Source organism: Gallus gallus, chromosome 3, assembly GCF_016699485.2.
Source record: "Gallus gallus isolate bGalGal1 chromosome 3, bGalGal1.mat.broiler.GRCg7b, whole genome shotgun sequence".
Taxonomy (NCBI): Eukaryota; Metazoa; Chordata; class Aves; order Galliformes; family Phasianidae; genus Gallus; species Gallus gallus.
Window position 1 is genome coordinate 72,362,594 of NC_052534.1, and position 14,984 is coordinate 72,377,577.

The 14,984-nt window shown below is 49.1% G+C and overlaps 2 protein-coding genes across 2 annotated transcripts; both read right to left on the reverse strand.

The window, feature by feature from the left end:
- Positions 1-309: 309 nt before the first annotated feature.
- On the reverse strand, positions 310-3,309 carry LOC121113193. The gene is made up of 3 exons (XM_040698301.1): positions 3,169-3,309; positions 1,392-1,452; positions 310-1,224 (listed from the first exon to the last, which is right to left on the reverse strand). Exons 1-3 carry the CDS (start codon positions 3,307-3,309, stop codon positions 554-556), a joined length of 873 nt encoding a protein of 290 aa, XP_040554235.1. The 3' UTR covers positions 310-553.
- Positions 3,310-8,181: 4,872 nt separating this feature from the next.
- Positions 8,182-9,911, reverse strand: LOC121110426. The gene is made up of 3 exons (XM_040698302.1): positions 9,195-9,911; positions 9,020-9,080; positions 8,182-8,852 (listed from the first exon to the last, which is right to left on the reverse strand). The coding sequence occupies exons 1-3, from the start codon at positions 9,279-9,281 to the stop codon at positions 8,182-8,184; spliced, it is 819 nt and encodes a 272-aa protein (XP_040554236.1). The 5' UTR covers positions 9,282-9,911.
- Positions 9,912-14,984: the final 5,073 nt, after the last annotated feature.

The window sequence follows — 14,984 nt, forward strand, 5'->3', positions numbered from 1 at the left end:
CCCTGCGTGCTCTGTGGGTGGCAGCTGGCTGCCACCCTCCCTGAGACTGCTTATGGCCTGGTAGCCTGGTCCAGGGTGGGCAGTGTCGGCTGCGCCCACGCTGGCTCGGCAGCCCACCCACAGGCTGCCAGCCCCCTGGCACAGGCAGAGCACTTCTGCTGGCTTCCAAAAGCCCCCAGAAGAGCATTTCATCAGCTCTTCTTGCTTCAGGTCCCATCCCCAGTGCAGTCTTACCTGCTTGGAAGCTCTTCCTCGCAGAGGGAGCTTGCTCTTATTGCTAAAAGTCAAGAAATAAGGATAGCAATTCTCTGAAGACTAGCGAGACATTTATTAAACTATCTTTTTAAAACTGCAAAAGACCTCCAACTGAAATAGTGTGATGCAAACAATGATCTTAGGGCTGAGATCCAGTTCTCTGTTGGTATGCTCTTCCACCAGCACTTCCCCTCCTCTGTTTGAAGGATGTTCTCCTTCACGATCGTCCCTTTCACTGGTGGCTGTGTGCAGGAAGAGGTTACAGGGAGGATGTTCTTCAGTTCCACAGCCTGACTTGTTAGCAATCGTTCTTGGTCTTGGGCCGTTTTAGGGACACCAGGAGCTGCCGGTACAGCCTTTCCATAGCGAGCCTGTCCGATTGCTCTGTGCTTCTGCTGCCGCTGAAGCCAGAGTTGAAGGGCTGGCAGGTTTCAGTTTGGCTGTCTGCTTTTTTCTCCAGGCTCAAAGCTGGTCCTCGTGATGGTCTTGCTGCTGCTCCTGCTTTCTTGTGCCCTCTGGGAAGTGCTGGGGGGCGCATAGGCCAAATAGGCCTCTTGGTCTTGTATTCCCACCAGCGTTTTCTCTCCTCTGTTTGAACAAGGCCCTCCTGAAAGACCATCCCTTTCACCGGTGGCTTTGTGCAGCTGAGGATCTCAGGAGGCAGGTCCTGAACTCCACTGCCTAGCCTTGAACGCTGACCGAACATCCTGGGGGTCCCACGTGCCACCAGAACCTGCGGGCGCTGGTCCTGTCCGGGAAGCCTGCCGGGTTTCCCCGCAGGCCTCGTGGTACCAGTGGCAGAGTTGGTGTGAAGAGAGGGGCACAGGTTACGCTGCAACAAAGGCTGGGTCTTTCCTGGCTGGGTGACATGGGGCAGGATGGGACTGCCCTGCCATGGTGATGCTTGCTGCTGGGAGCAACATGGCCTGCACAGGGGGCTCCCGCGCCTGCCTGCCTGCCTCTCAGCACCTGTAAAACAGGGAGTGGGCCTGAGCCACAGTAGGTTAGGGGGCAGCGGGATCTTCCAGGCCCACCTGGCCTGGCTGCTACATGACAGAGGCTGGTATGAAGCTTGGCTTCCCCTGGAGGGCTGGCCCTGCCCGGCAATGTGCCAGGTTGACCCTCAGGGGACTCACCTGACTTCAGTGATACCACTTGCTGCCACCATCTCCACCATTGCCGGCGCCGGTCAGAACCCTACGGGCACATGAACGTGGCACAGTGACAGGGCTTGTGGGGCAGCCCTAACCCCCCACCCCCAAGCCCTGAGTCACCTAGCCTCAAGTGACTCCCATCCTCAAATTTCCCTACCTGTCGGCGCCAGAAAGCAGTGAGCAGAGACACCCCAGCCACCAGGAGCAGGAGGCTGGGGACAAGGAGAACGCTGTCGACAACCATCGCTCAAAGCTGGCCACGACCGCACTGGGAGAGACAAAGTGCTGGCCGCTGTCTTACATGGGCAGAGCCATGAGGTCATAGTCCGGCAGGTGGGGCTCGCTCTGTGAGGTCACAGCCCCACAGCCCACATGGAAGTAGGCTGGCAGTAGCCCCCAGCATGGGGATGGAAGGTGTTATGCACATAACTTGAGTAGAATCAAAAAATACATCACATTGGAGTTTTGACAACAAGTGAACACATGTACCAGTTCGGGGACCATCCCCGAGATGTGCTGCTGCCATCCTTACTTCACGTAGCTGAGTTGGACACAAGTTAGAATGGGAAGGTGGTTTTTGTTTGCTTGTAGTTCTCACTACACCAGTTCTTTTTTAATGGGTAATTAAATGAATCGTCTTCAAACTGAAACTGCTTTGTGCAGCACTGTACCTGGTGTGTGCCCCCCCTCTCCTTAGCTGAGTTGTTCCATCATGTCATTCACCCCACCATAGTGAGGAAGGTAAGAAATAGAGCAGTCTGGGGGGGTAATTGATGGTATAATTGCTCATTTCTGAGCAATGTAGATCTAGGCTCCTCAGGACAGCCTCCAGCAGTATAGACAGAGACAAAGAAGGCATTAAGTAACTTCGCCTTCTCTGTATCCTCTGTTACCAGGGCACCCACCTCATTCATCAGTGGGCCTGTGTTGCCTCTAGTGTTAGTTTTGTCTGCAGTGTATTTGAAGAAGCCCCTTCTGTTGTCCTTGACCGCTCTTGCCAGGTTAAACTCTAAGGAGGCCTTAGCTTTCCTAGTTGCCTCCCTTCATCCTCTGACAAGAGTCTTATATTCCTCCCAGGTGGCCAGCCCCTCCTTCCACGATCTGTAGACTCTCCTCTTCCACTTGAATTTGCCCAGCAGTTCCCTGTTTAACCATGCAGGTCTCCTGGCTCCCTTTCTTGACTTCCTACCTGTTTGGGATGCTCTGATCATGAGCTTGGAAGAAGCAGTCCCTGAATGCTAACCAACTATTTTGGGCCCCTTTACCTTCAAGTACCCTGTCCCATGGGATCTCCCCTAGCAACTGCCAGAAAAGGACCAAGGTGGCCCCACTGAAGTCCAGGGTTGCGATTCTGCTTGGTTTTCTGATCCTGCCACATGAGATCCTGAACTCCGTCATCTCCTGGTCACTGCAACCAAGGCGGCCCTCAGCCTTCACCACTTCAACTGGACCCGCCTTGTTAGCGAGAACAAGATACAGCAGTACTCCTCTCCTAGTTGGCTCATCCTCCATTTGCATCAGGAAGTTATCACCAGTGCACTGGAGGAACCTCTTGCATGGCTGGTGGCTGGTTGGCTGAGTAGACCTTCTGGCACATATCAGGGTAGTTTAAATCTCCCACATTAACTGGGGCCTGTAATTGTGGGGCTGCTATCAGCTGCCTGTAGAAGGCCTCGTCAGCTTCTTAGTTCTGATCCAGTGGCCTGTAACAGACACCCACAACAGTGCCACGCATGCCAGCCTGCCCCTTAATTCCCACCTGCATACTCTCAACCTGCTCCGCATCCTCATCAACCCCTGGACAGTACTCAATACGTTCTAGTTGCTCTCTCACATAAAGAGCAACTCCACCGCCTTGCCTTGCTGGCCTGTCTTTCCTGAGAAGGACATAGCCACCCATGACCACATTCCAGTCATGTGATCTGTCCCTCCAGGTCTCTGTAATTGCCACCAGATCTTAATCTCCTGCTCAAACACGGATTTCTAACTCCTCCTGCTTATTCCCCACGCTGCATGCATTGGTGTACAGGCATTTCAGGGAGCAAGCTGAGCACGCCGATTTCACCCTAGGGGGGTGGAAGGCCACCTGGCCTTGATCAGTACTAGAGCACTGCCCCACCAGTGCAAGTCCAGCTACAACCCCATCCCCCTTCCAATCTACTTTAAAGCTCTCGGAATTTGTCATTCTAATTCCTGTCCCAGAACCCTTTGGCCACTGTGAGATAAACCTTTCCCACGCATTAGTGTCAGCTCTGGTGTCTTACAAAACCAACCGCTATCAAAGAACCCAACGCCCTGCCTGTAGCACCAGTCTCATAGCCAGGCATTTGTGTATTGGCAGAGGCTCAACGCCCTGCTGTGCAGGCTGCAGCCAGCAAGGCGCACACACCAACACCGTTTGCTCACCCTGCGTGCTCTGTGGGTGGCAGCTGGCTGCCGCCCTCCCTGAGACTGCTTATGGCCTGGTAGCCGGGTCCAGGGTGGGCAGTGTCGGCTGCGCCCACGCTGGCTCGGCAGCCCACCCACAGGCTGCCAGCCCCCTGGCACAGGCAGAGCACTTCTGCTGGCTTCCAAAAGCCCCCAGAAGAGCATTTCATCATCTCTTCTTGCTTCAGGTCCCATCCCCAGTGCAGTCTTACCTGCTCGGAAGCTCTTCCTCGCAGAGGGAGCTTGCTCTTATTGCTAAAAGTCAAGAAATAAGGATAGCAATTCTCTGAAGACTAGCGAGACATTTATTAAACTATCTTTTTAAAACTGCGAAAGACCTCCAACTGAAATAGTGTGATGCAAACAATGATCTTAGGGCTGAGATCCAGTTCTGTGTTGGTATGCTCTTCCACCAGCACTTCCCCTCCTCTGTTTGAAGGATGTTCACCTGCACGATCATCCCTTTCACTGGTGGCTGTGTGCAGGAAGAGGTTACAGGGAGGATGTTCTTCAGTTCCGCAGCCTGACTTGTTAGCAATCGTTCTTGGTCTTGGGCCGTTTCAGGGACACCAGGAGCTGCCGGTACAGCCTTTCCATAGCGAGCCTGTCCGATTGCTCTGTGCTTCTGCTGCCGCTGAAGCCAGAGTTGAAGGGCTGGCAGGTTTCAGTTTGGCTGTCTGCTTTTACCTCCAGGCTCAAAGCTGGTCCTCGTGATGGTCTTGCTGCTGCTCCTGCTTTCCTGTGCCCTCTGGGAAGTGCTGGGGGGCGCATAGGCCAAATAGGCCTCTTGGTCTTGTATTCCCACCAGCGTTTTCTCTCCTCTGTTTGAACAAGGCCCTCCTGAAAGACCATCCCTTTCACCGGCGGCTTTGTGCAGCTGAGGATCTCAGGTGGCAGGTCCTGAACTCCACTGCCTAGCCTCGAATGCTGACCGAACATCCTGGGGGTCCCACGTGCCACCAGAACCTGCGGGCGCTGGTCCTGTCCGGGAAGCCTGCCGGGTTTCCCCGCAGGCCTCGTGGTACCAGTGGCAGAGTCGGTGTGAAGAGAGGGGCACAGGTTACGCTGCAACAAAGGCCGGGTCTTTCCTGGCTGGGTGACATGGGGCAGGATGGGACTGCCCTGCCACGGTGATGCCTGCTGCTGGGAGCAACATGGCCTGCACAGGGGGCTCCCGTGCCTGCCTGCCTGCCTCTCAGCACCTGTAAAACAGGGAGTGGGCCTGAGCCACAGTAGGTTAGGGGGCAGCGGGATCTTCCAGGCCCACCTGGCCTGGCTGCTACATGACAGAGGCTGGTATGAAGCTTGGCTTCCCCCGGAGGGCTGGCCCTGCCCGGCAATGTGCCAGGCTGACCCTCAGGGGACTCACCTGACTTCAGTGATACCGCTTGCTGCCACCACCTCCACCATTGTCGGCGCCGGTCAGAACCCTACGGGCACATGAACATGGCACAGTGACAGGGCTTGCGGAGCAGCCCTAACCCCCCTCCCCAAAGCCCTGAGTGACCCGGCCTCAAGCAACTCCCATCCTCAAATTTCCCTACCTGTCGGCGCCAGAAAGCAGTGAGCAGAGACACCCCAGCCACCAAGAGCAGGAGGCTGGGGACAAGGAGAACGCTGTCGACAACCATCGCTCAAAGCTGGCCACGACCGCACTGGGAGAGGCAAAGTGCTGGCCGCTGGCTTACATGGGCAGAGCCATGAGGTCATAGTCCGGCAGGTGGGGATCGCTCTGTGAGGTCACAGCCCCACAGCCCACATGGAAGTAGGCTGGCAGTAGCCCCCAGCATGGGGATGGAAGGTGTTATGCACATAACTTGATTAGAATCAAAAAATACATCACATTGGAGCTTTGACAACAAGTGAACACATGTACCAGTTCGGGGACCATCCCCGAGATGTGCTGCTGCCATCCTTACTTCACGTACCTGAGTTGGACACAAGTTAGAATGGGAAGGTGGTTTTTGTTTGCTTGTAGTTCTCACTACACCAGTTCTTTTTTAATGGGTAATTAAATGAATCTTCTTCAAACTGAAACAGCTTTGTGCAGCACTGTACCTGGTGTGTGCCCCCCCTCTCCTTAGCTGAGTTGTTCCGTCATGTCATTCACCCCACCATAGCGAAGAAGGTAAGAAATAGAGCAGTTTGGGGGGGTAATTGATGGTATAATTGCTCATTTCTGAGCAATGTAGATCTAGGCTCCTCAGGACAGCCTCCAGCAGTATAGACAGAGACAAAGAAGGCATTAAGTAACTTCGCCTTCTCTGTATCCTCTGTTACCAGGGCACCCACCTCATTCATCAGTGGGCCTGCATTGCCTCTAGTGTTAGTTTTGTCTGCAGTGTATTTGAAGAAGCCCCTTCTGTTGTCCTTGACCGCTCTTGCCAGGTTAAACTCTAAGGAGGCCTTAGCTTTCCTAGTTGCCTCCCTTCATCCTCTGACAAGAGTCTTATATTCCTCCCAGGTGGCCAGCCCCTCCTTCCACGATCTGTAGACTCTCCTCTTCCACTTGAATTTGCCCAGCAGTTCCCTGTTTAACCATGCAGGTCTCCTGGCTCCCTTTCTTGACTTCCTACCTGTTTGGGATGCTCTGATCATGAGCTTGGAAGAAGCAGTCCCTGAATGCTAACCAACTATTTTGGGCCCCTTTACCTTCAAGTACCCTGTCCCATGGGATCTCCCCTAGCAACTGCCAGAAAAGGACCAAGGTGGCCCCACTGAAGTCCAGGGTTGCGATTCTGCTTGGTTTTCTGATCCTGCCACATGAGATCCTGAACTCCGTCATCTCCTGGTCACTGCAACCAAGGCGGCCCTCAGCCTTCACCACTTCAACTGGACCCGCCTTGTTAGCGAGAACAAGATACAGCAGTACTCCTCTCCTAGTTGGCTCATCCTCCATTTGCATCAGGAAGTTATCACCAGTGCACTGGAGGAACCTCTTGCATGGCTGGTGGCTGGTTGGCTGAGTAGACCTTCTGGCACATATCAGGGTAGTTTAAATCTCCCACATTAACTGGGGCCTGTAATTGTGGGGCTGCTATCAGCTGCCTGTAGAAGGCCTCGTCAGCTTCTTAGTTCTGATCCAGTGGCCTGTAACAGACACCCACAACAGTGCCACGCATGCCAGCCTGCCCCTTAATTCCCACCTGCATACTCTCAACCTGCTCCGCATCCTCATCAACCCCTGGACAGTACTCAATACGTTCTAGTTGCTCTCTCACATAAAGAGCAACTCCACCGCCTTGCCTTGCTGGCCTGTCTTTCCTGAGAAGGACATAGCCACCCATGACCACATTCCAGTCATGTGATCTGTCCCTCCAGGTCTCTGTAATTGCCACCAGATCTTAATCTCCTGCTCAAACACGGATTTCTAACTCCTCCTGCTTATTCCCCACGCTGCATGCATTGGTGTACAGGCATTTCAGGGAGCAAGCTGAGCACGCCGATTTCACCCTAGGGGGGTGGAAGGCCACCTGGCCTTGATCAGTACTAGAGCACTGCCCCACCAGTGCAAGTCCAGCTACAACCCCATCCCCCTTCCAATCTACTTTAAAGCTCTCGGAATTTGTCATTCTAATTCCTGTCCCAGAACCCTTTGGCCACTGTGAGATAAACCTTTCCCACGCATTAGTGTCAGCTCTGGTGTCTTACAAAACCAACCGCTATCAAAGAACCCAACGCCCTGCCTGTAGCACCAGTCTCATAGCCAGGCATTTGTGTATTGGCAGAGGCTCAACGCCCTGCTGTGCAGGCTGCAGCCAGCAAGGCGCACACACCAACACCGTTTGCTCACCCTGCGTGCTCTGTGGGTGGCAGCTGGCTGCCGCCCTCCCTGAGACTGCTTATGGCCTGGTAGCCGGGTCCAGGGTGGGCAGTGTCGGCTGCGCCCACGCTGGCTCGGCAGCCCACCCACAGGCTGCCAGCCCCCTGGCACAGGCAGAGCACTTCTGCTGGCTTCCAAAAGCCCCCAGAAGAGCATTTCATCATCTCTTCTTGCTTCAGGTCCCATCCCCAGTGCAGTCTTACCTGCTCGGAAGCTCTTCCTCGCAGAGGGAGCTTGCTCTTATTGCTAAAAGTCAAGAAATAAGGATAGCAATTCTCTGAAGACTAGCGAGACATTTATTAAACTATCTTTTTAAAACTGCGAAAGACCTCCAACTGAAATAGTGTGATGCAAACAATGATCTTAGGGCTGAGATTCAGTTCTGTGTTGGTATGCTCTTCCACCAGCACTTCCCCTTCTCTGTTTGAAGGATGTTCACCTGCACGATCATCCCTTTCACTGGTGGCTGTGTGCAGGAAGAGGTTACAGGGAGGATGTTCTTCAGTTCCGCTGCCTGACTTGTTAGCAATCGTTCTTGGTCTTGGGCCGTTTCAGGGACACCAGGAGCTGCCGGTACAGCCTTTCCATAGCGAGCCTGTCCGATTGCTCTGTGCTTCTGTTGCTGCTGAAGCCAGAGTTGAAGGGCTGGCAGGTTTCAGTTTGGCTGTCTGCTTTTACCTCCAGGCTCAAAGCTGGTCCTCGTGATGGTCTTGCTGCTGCTCCTGCTTTCTTGTGCCCTCTGGGAAGTGCTGGGGGGCGCATAGGCCAAATAGGCCTCTTGGTCTTGTATTCCCACCAGCGTTTTCTCTCCTCTGTTTGAACAAGGCCCTCCTGAAAGACCATCCCTTTCACCGGCGGCTTTGTGCAGCTGAGGATCTCAGGAGGCAGGTCCTGAACTCCACTGCCTAGCCTCGAACGCTGACCGAACATCCTGGGGGTCCCACGTGCCACCAGAACCTGCGGGCGCTGGTCCTGTCCGGGAAGCCTGCCGGGTTTCCCCGCAGGCCTCGTGGTACCAGTGGCAGAGTCGGTGTGAAGAGAGGGGCACAGGTTACGCTGCAACAAAGGCCGGGTCTTTCCTGGCTGGGTGACATGGGGCAGGATGGGACTGCCCTGCCACGGTGATGCTTGCTGCTGGGAGCAACATGGCCTGCACAGGGGGCTCCCGCGCCTGCCTGCCTGCCTCTCAGCACCTGTAAAACACGGAGTGGGCTTTAGCCACAGTAGGTTAGGGGGCAGCGGGATCTTCCAGGCCCACCTGGCCTGGCTGCTACATGACAGAGGCTGGTATGAAGCTTGGCTTCCCCCGGAGGGCTGGCCCTGCCCGGCAATGTGCCAGGCTGACCCTCAGGGGACTCACCTGACTTCAGCGATACCGCTTGCTGCCACCATCTCCACCATTGCCGGCGCCGGTCAGAACCCTACAGGCACATGAACGTGGCACAGTGACAGGGCTTGCGGGGCAGCCCTAACCCCCCACCCCAAAGCCCTGAGTGACCCGGCCTCAAGCAACTCCCATCCTCAAATTTCCTTACCTGTCGGCGCCAGAAAGCGGTGAGCAGAGACACCCCAGCCACCAGGAGCAGGAGGCTGGGGATAAGGAGAACGCTGTCGACAACCATCGCTCAAAGCCGGTCACGACCGCACTGGGAGAGACAAAGTGCTGGCCGCTGGCTTACATGGGCAGAGCCATGAGGTCATAGTCCGGCAGGTGGGGATCGCTCTGTGAGGTCACAGCCCCACAGCCCACATGGAAGTAGGCTGGCAGTAGCCCCCGGCATGGGGATGGAAGGTGTTATGCACATAACTTGATTAGAATCAAAAAATACATCACATTGGAGTTTTGACAACAAGTGAACACATGTACCGGTTTGGGGACCATCCCTGAGATGTGCTGCTGCCATCCTTACTTGCATTAAGTAACTCCACCTTCTCTGTATCCTCTGTTACCAGGGCACCCACCTCATTCATTAACGGGCCGGCATTGCCTCTAGTGTTAGTTTTGTTTGCAGCATATTTGAATAAGCCCCTTCTGTTGTCCTTGACCTCTATTGCCAGGTTAAACTCTATGAAGGCCTTAGCTTTCCTAGTTCATAGGATCATAGAATCACCAACATTGGCAAAGACCCACAGGATCACCTAGTCCAACCATCCACCCATCACCAATAGTTCTCACTCAACCATGACCCTCAATAGAACGTCCAAATGCTCCTTGAACACCTCCAGTTTCGATGACTCCACCACCTCCCTGGGCAACCCATTCCAGTGCCTGACCACTCTTTCAGAGAAGTAGTATTTCCTAATGTCCAGTCTGAACCTCCCCTGATGTGACTGCTGTGATGATTGAGTGTGATTTAAAACACAGTGACACTCTGCTTCTCTATTTTTTGAATCAGAAAACAAACTTCAGGGGGAAAAAAAGTCTTCTATTGATTAAATAATTACCAGGTTGAAAAAAATCCCGTGTAATCCTTAGAAAATCACCGTTCTGGTTTATTTTCTTCATGACTCACAGCAGGACTGTACTTCTAGACTGACCATTTGTATTAAACTTTCAGTTGTTTCATGATTTTCTTGTACTGGTGCTTATTGTACTGAAAACAGATTGCAAACACATACTGTGATTGAGGAGTATTGTGAAACATCATCTCTGTAACGTGTATGTGAGCAAACACAGTTGGTATTCATCTAACATGTGTAGATGATAGGAAATACCTCTAGAAGAATAATTGTCAGGAAAATGACAGGCCTGGACAAAATACCAACAATGCCCAAGGAGATGTACAGGCAGCACTAGCGTGATTCCTGCCCTGTACTTTGTGGAGGAGAGACACCCTGGAGGCAGGAGAAGTCATTTCAGTTTTGTTCCCTGCAGACTCATCAGAGGCAGGCTGCAACTCCTACGCATGCTGATGTCGTGCTGTGACCAAAACAAAATTCTAATAAGGCTGGAGCTAGCACTATGACAGCAGATCTTTTCCATTTCTGGCTTCTGTATGTGTCCCTGTTGGCTGCAACTCTAGAGTACAAAAATGGCAAGTGGCCTTCAAGGGACACAGAGCTGCGGCATGCAGACAGACCTGCAAACGGGTCCTTTCTTTTAGTGTGTAACTAAATTGCAGGACTTGCTGCCATGAGATGTTGTAGAGGTCAAAAGTATAAGTGGATTAAAAAAAAAAAAAAGTCAAACAACATACAGGAAATGAAGTGAAAGTCCATCTGTAGCTGTTAAACACAGCAGTTGGGATGTAACATCAGATTTAGGAAGAATAACTGCTTTAAGAGGCCCGTATGTCACTGACTGCTGGAAACCACATGTAATCACTCAGTACGTGGCTGTGCCTGTAAGTATCTACTGATCACTCTTAAAATGAATAGAATGGGTTAAATGGATCTTGGCCTTTGCCAGTTTTGTGTCCCAAAAGGAAGCTTAAAATGGTGACAGCCTCATGATTGAATCTATATGGCAGCGTGCCAGCATGAGTGCTATCTTCGTCCTCCTTCTTCTCCTGCATCCCACCCTAGCTGGTGTGTGTTGGACGTTTTTCCTTCTGTGTTTCAGGAATTTCCCAGTGTGCCACAGGAATACAGCTAAGAATGCTTAAATCTGATACCAAAGTATTTTCGCTCTGTCTACAAATAATGCAAGTTTAATATTTCAGAGGTCTTTGCCACGCAGAGCCCATCACTCAGATGGCAGTAGAAGTAAGTGGTTATTATAATCAGACATAACAGTGGCTGCTGCTTCAGGTGATCCCTGCAGACATGGCAGAAATGTCTGAAGCTGTTAAGGCCATTTCTCTCAGACTTCACTGACCCTGTAGCCCAGCTGGTGGGATGGGCTCTGTGAGCACCCCGATGTGCTCCTGTACAACTCAGTGGATGCACTTTGAGCTAATCCTGGCTGACCTTTTTGCTGAAGCAAAGAAGAAACACTTATATGAACCTTTCTGCCGGCTCAGCTCTGCAGACAGTGCCCTCCAGCAGAAAGGTAATCGTGTCAAAACTTCTTCAGATGCTTTCACAAAAGTTATTTAACACAACTCCACAGCCCAGCAAGAGCTCACTCCCTGGGTAGGCAATCCAGAATATAGATTTTTTTCCCTTTCATCCCTGAGACAGAGCTGGAGCTATGTTTCCACATAGGCAGTAGGTTGCTCAGACTGCAGAATTCCATTTTTTCAGTACAAGGAAGAAAGACACCAAGCTGTGTTGCAGACTTCTGATTAAATTGGCAGAGCTGGAAATCACAGATGTCATCTTTGTGCTGAAAAGAGTTCATTCCAACGTGACTTCTACTGAAAAGCTGTTCCAGAACTGGATTCTTCTGATGATTAGAGACGTTCTACATTTCAAACCTAGATTTATTCATAGCTCTTTTCCCTCCTTGGTGATTGCTGTTTTACTGCCTGTGTATTTATAGGCATCAATCCTAACATTAGAAAAGACTTTATACAGAGCAATCGGGAGATCTATGCTTCAGTAAACATGATCTGAGATTGTAAAAAGGATGTTTTTATTTTTCCAATGTTGTGGATTTAAATATGTCTTTGCTGTACCCACGTCCTCTCTGCATAAGAAAATCAGAACTGGCACCAGCTGGTTTATTTGAAGACAGAAAGGGAAAGGAGTACAGCGATCAATAGCAAAAGGTTGAATCTTCTAATGTTTACTTTTAATAACCCAGAATTATTTTAAAAGGGCATAGAACTCCTTCAGTAATAACTTTCTTCCCTCCAGTTGTCAGCATTCATAAAGTAGAATAATCTCAAACTATTCATTTGAAGAGATGATTTACTTATTCCTGGATTCCTTGGAAAGCTGTTTTAAAATGCTTGGATTTTTAAAATACAAAATTAATTAGCAAAGAGCATGATAGAAGAATAGCCTGTGATCTGTGCAATTGCCTTTACAGGTGCCTTACATTATTATTTCTAGCGGACACCAAATAGACAAGGGACAATGTGTCAAGCAAAATGTAATATCTGTATCTTAATACAGTCCACAGGTATTCTCCCTTCTCCTCAAGTGTTAATATAGATAAAGACAAGAAAAGTGATTTAAGAGCTTTTTTCATTGCTCGGCAATCTGCATACGTTTAATTCAGGACAAAGAGAGAATAGATATTGTACCAGGAGTTAAAGGCCTATGTTAATCTTTCAGCTCTTTCTCAGACTTCTGTCTGATCACTAGAAAGCTATTTGTTCTCTTTTTGTCTAAGTAAAACGGATAAGGAAAGATATATTCCTTCAGCCTGTACCTACCCGTTTGAATTCCACTAAATGGTCTTCAAGTCAGGGGATGTATCACATAAGAGGTGTAGGGACACACACACAAAGCTCAATGATAACAGCATCTTAAGTGCTCATTATTAGAATTTGTGCATCTAAAAAACTTGAAGTACCAAGAAAAGGCAAGATATGTTGGACAGCAAATGAAAGAAAGGAATGAGTTCAAGATTAAAGAACAAACAATCAAACAAACAAAAAACAAACAGAAAAAAAAATTCAGAAGAATTGGAGGAGGACATAGAACAGAGAAACCCTGACATCAATCCTTGAAGAACCAAAAGACAAGTGGTTGCTGCCCAGAGGTGCTCTGCCTGACAGTGTGAATGGATGACGGAATGAACACAAGTCCCACAGTCCACAGAGATCCACACCCCCTAGGTGGAAGTCGTTGTTCAATTACTAATTGTGTTCTAAAAATTGCAAGGCATGTTTAGGACAAATGGAATTTATAAAGAATTTGAAGAATGAGCCAAACCTAGGTGTTATTAAAATAAAGTAGAACAGTGCCATAGTAAAATTTTAATAATCTTATAAAACCCACAGAATGAAAAAGTTTGCTTTAAACTCCCTATTTCTCTACTAAAGTTTAATTTATAGAAGTCTAATCCATAGTGGTTTATTCCAACTCGGATTTTTCTCAGTTGTTGATTGCTTGCCTTACTTACTCGGATGCTCTTTCAATAAGAGAGGTTTTTTTGTTTTGGTTTGGTTTGGTTTTTGCCATTCTTTTTATTTAATTTGAGGATACAATGAAGCATGAATCATTGGTTAGCAGTTCAGAAGCATTTTATTATAGAGGTCACTCTAGAGCACTAGGTTAGTGGGGCCTTTGGTTCTGAATAAGAATTTAGATTATTTTTAATGAATAACATCTATGATTTATTACATCTGTTAAAAATAAAATTTGGTAGTTTTGCCAGAAGATTTTAACATAATTCACAAGATTAGATTTTGTAATACCAAACTTGACACACAGAAAGAGGTGTCTGGTAGTAGAAGTCCTGTTTTATTATGTTTGTCCTATTATGTTTTCCTGTGCAAAACACAGGGTATGTTCAGACACTGCACCGTAAATAGTTTCCTCCATTAAGGCATTTAAAAGTCACCCCAGATAGTCCTACTAGTGTTAAGTTTAAGGACCTATAAGGATCTGCTGAAAATAAAAACTACCATGTAAATTCTTATGTTATCAGTGAAAATCATCGTTTTAAAAATAAAGGTATCAATACAAACCATAAAGGTTCTATTGAAAATTGCATAAAATAACCAGAGCAGATATAAGTACATTCTGGATGTGACAAAATAGCAGGCAAGAAACTGAGTTATTCCTAGGAAGCTGCATTTCCAAAAAGCTTTGGTGCATGTAATAATAAAATTGTTGTAACTTGTAACATACACATCTTGTTCTTACAGGGGTTGTACAAATTGTTAAGCAGTTCTGTCTAATTGGGATGATTTTGATAACTGAAGTGCAGTGTTTAAAGGTTATCTGGTATTTCCAGTAGGAAGTAATCACAAGAACTCCAGTACTGACATACTCTTCTACTGCTGCTGAGGTTCTCCCTTTAAGAAAGTAAAGTTTCTTTGAGTTGGCTTTTGCTGAGCAGAAGACAGAAAAGCAAGTTGATTAGAGCAGAATTAAGCTGGAGATAAAGGTAGAAGCTTTGAACTAAATGAGGAGGTTATATATATTGGTGTCACATTCAAGGTATCATATAGTTCTGACTTGAAACAGTCTCTCTTCTCTCTCTCGTGCAACTTTACATGAAACATATTACAGTATTTTTAAAATATAATGAAATCCTTTTGCTACCTATGTACTAACTCATTCTGCTCTAACATGAGATCATGGTATTAAGGGAATCCTGTGCTTCCAATGCTGTCTTCTGGGCTTTTTCTCATTTACAGTAAGCAGCGTTATTGGCACCACACAAATACAAGAACGCAAGTTGTGAGAATCACCTCATTTACGGCTTGTAGCAGATCACCACTCATCATCTTCATGGAATAATTTAGCTTGGAAAGGACCTTTAA

Excerpts from the sequence above, each read along its gene's own strand:
- LOC121113193 (XM_040698301.1), bottom strand. The coding sequence starts at position 3,309 with ATGGGTGGCTATGTCCTTCTCAGGAAAGACAGGCCAGCAAGGCAAGGC. Across the intron at positions 1,453-3,168 it reads AGCAGGTTGAGAGTATGCAG|GGTTCTGACCGGCGCCGGCA; the intron begins GTGGGAATTAAG and ends ATGTGCCCGTAG. Across the intron at positions 1,225-1,391 it reads AGTGGTATCACTGAAGTCAG|GTGCTGAGAGGCAGGCAGGC; the intron begins GTGAGTCCCCTG and ends CCTGTTTTACAG.
- LOC121110426 (XM_040698302.1), bottom strand. The coding sequence starts at position 9,281 with ATGGTTGTCGACAGCGTTCTCCTTATCCCCAGCCTCCTGCTCCTGGTG. Across the intron at positions 9,081-9,194 it reads CCGCTTTCTGGCGCCGACAG|GGTTCTGACCGGCGCCGGCA; the intron begins GTAAGGAAATTT and ends ATGTGCCTGTAG. Across the intron at positions 8,853-9,019 it reads AGCGGTATCGCTGAAGTCAG|GTGCTGAGAGGCAGGCAGGC; the intron begins GTGAGTCCCCTG and ends CGTGTTTTACAG.